The sequence below is a fragment of the Pterocles gutturalis genome, unplaced genomic scaffold, assembly GCF_000699245.1.
Source record: "Pterocles gutturalis isolate BGI_N339 unplaced genomic scaffold, ASM69924v1 scaffold79, whole genome shotgun sequence".
NCBI classification, from domain to species: Eukaryota; Metazoa; Chordata; class Aves; order Pterocliformes; family Pteroclidae; genus Pterocles; species Pterocles gutturalis.
In genome coordinates, this window is record NW_010135331.1 from 56083 (window position 1) to 57148 (window position 1066).

General features: G+C 43.3%; 1 protein-coding gene across 1 annotated transcript in view; it reads right to left on the reverse strand.

Annotated features, from left to right (window-relative positions):
• The window catches only part of CADPS (Ca++-dependent secretion activator), a gene marked incomplete at its 5' end in the record, with an annotated part of 138621 nt that overhangs the window by 48713 nt on the left and 88842 nt on the right, over window positions 1-1066 (reverse strand). Inside the window, one exon of the mRNA XM_010081827.1 lies at window positions 753-894. Coding sequence (XP_010080129.1) covers window positions 753-894 — 142 coding nt within the window. The remainder of the gene's footprint in view (window positions 1-752; window positions 895-1066) is intronic.

Consider the following 1066-nt stretch of genomic DNA (forward strand, 5'->3'; position numbering starts at 1 on the left):
AGTGCTTCAAAACCTGTGAAAAAACAACAGCAATCCAAAGCACATGCTACGTTTTTATCATTCACCAGCTCTTGAGTTCAATTTGGGCTCCTCTCACATTACTCACTTCTTGCTGGTAAATTCCCTGTTCTCCAAGTTTAATAATTGATTCTGCTTGAATCATCTCGCCCGTGTTTCACGATGGTTTCTGCACGCCTGATCCTACAGGCAAGGGAGCTGGGACCCGGCAGAGCTGCCCTGGGACACAGGGACACATGCAGCCATCAGCTGCAGGGCTGATGCCAGAAGTACAACGCTGCGCTATCCCTCCATGGGGTGGGTGGAAAAAATGAGTATTGGGAAGAGTAAGCACAGCAATGACTCATACAGGTTATAGGGCTGGACTGAACACAGCGCAGCAAGGTTTTTTTGTTCTGCAAAGGAGCTATTTGAGTTCAAAAGCAGCATTGGAAAAGGCCTTTTAGAACAAGATCCAAAAAGCCATGCCAGCTAAGAAAGGTTTCACACTTTCACACTTCTGTGTCCAAAGACACACGGTTCAAACCGAGGCAGCAATGCATTTCAAAAAGCAAATACCATTTCCTTCATTAACTTGAAAAGCCTGAAGAGATCAGGCCTTCTATTTTTAGCATTAAACTAGAAAATCTAAAGCACTTTCTGCATGTCCAGTCTAATGTTTGCTAATTCATCTCTGTATGAATCTCCATCCATTTGCCCCCAAATTGCGATTGTATCAAAGGAGGTTTCCTTACTTTACTGGCTCCCATGACTCCCGCTCAAAGCCCCTGTGAATTGACTGTGCAATTGAGGACTCCATCAGATCGACATATCTAACAACAAGTGGAGCAAACAGGTCTTGGAGGTGTTTGTGGAATTTTCCATTGCACAAATTATCTAGAATAGATAAATAAAAGTATAGTAAGACACTACTTTTACTCAAACCTCTGTAACAAACCACAGCGTGGCACTTTATTACACAACAAACTTGTCAGTGAACAGGAAAAAACTTCAAGAACATAACAGGAGCTGGCATCAGGCACCCATGTTCAGGACAAAGACAGCAGGA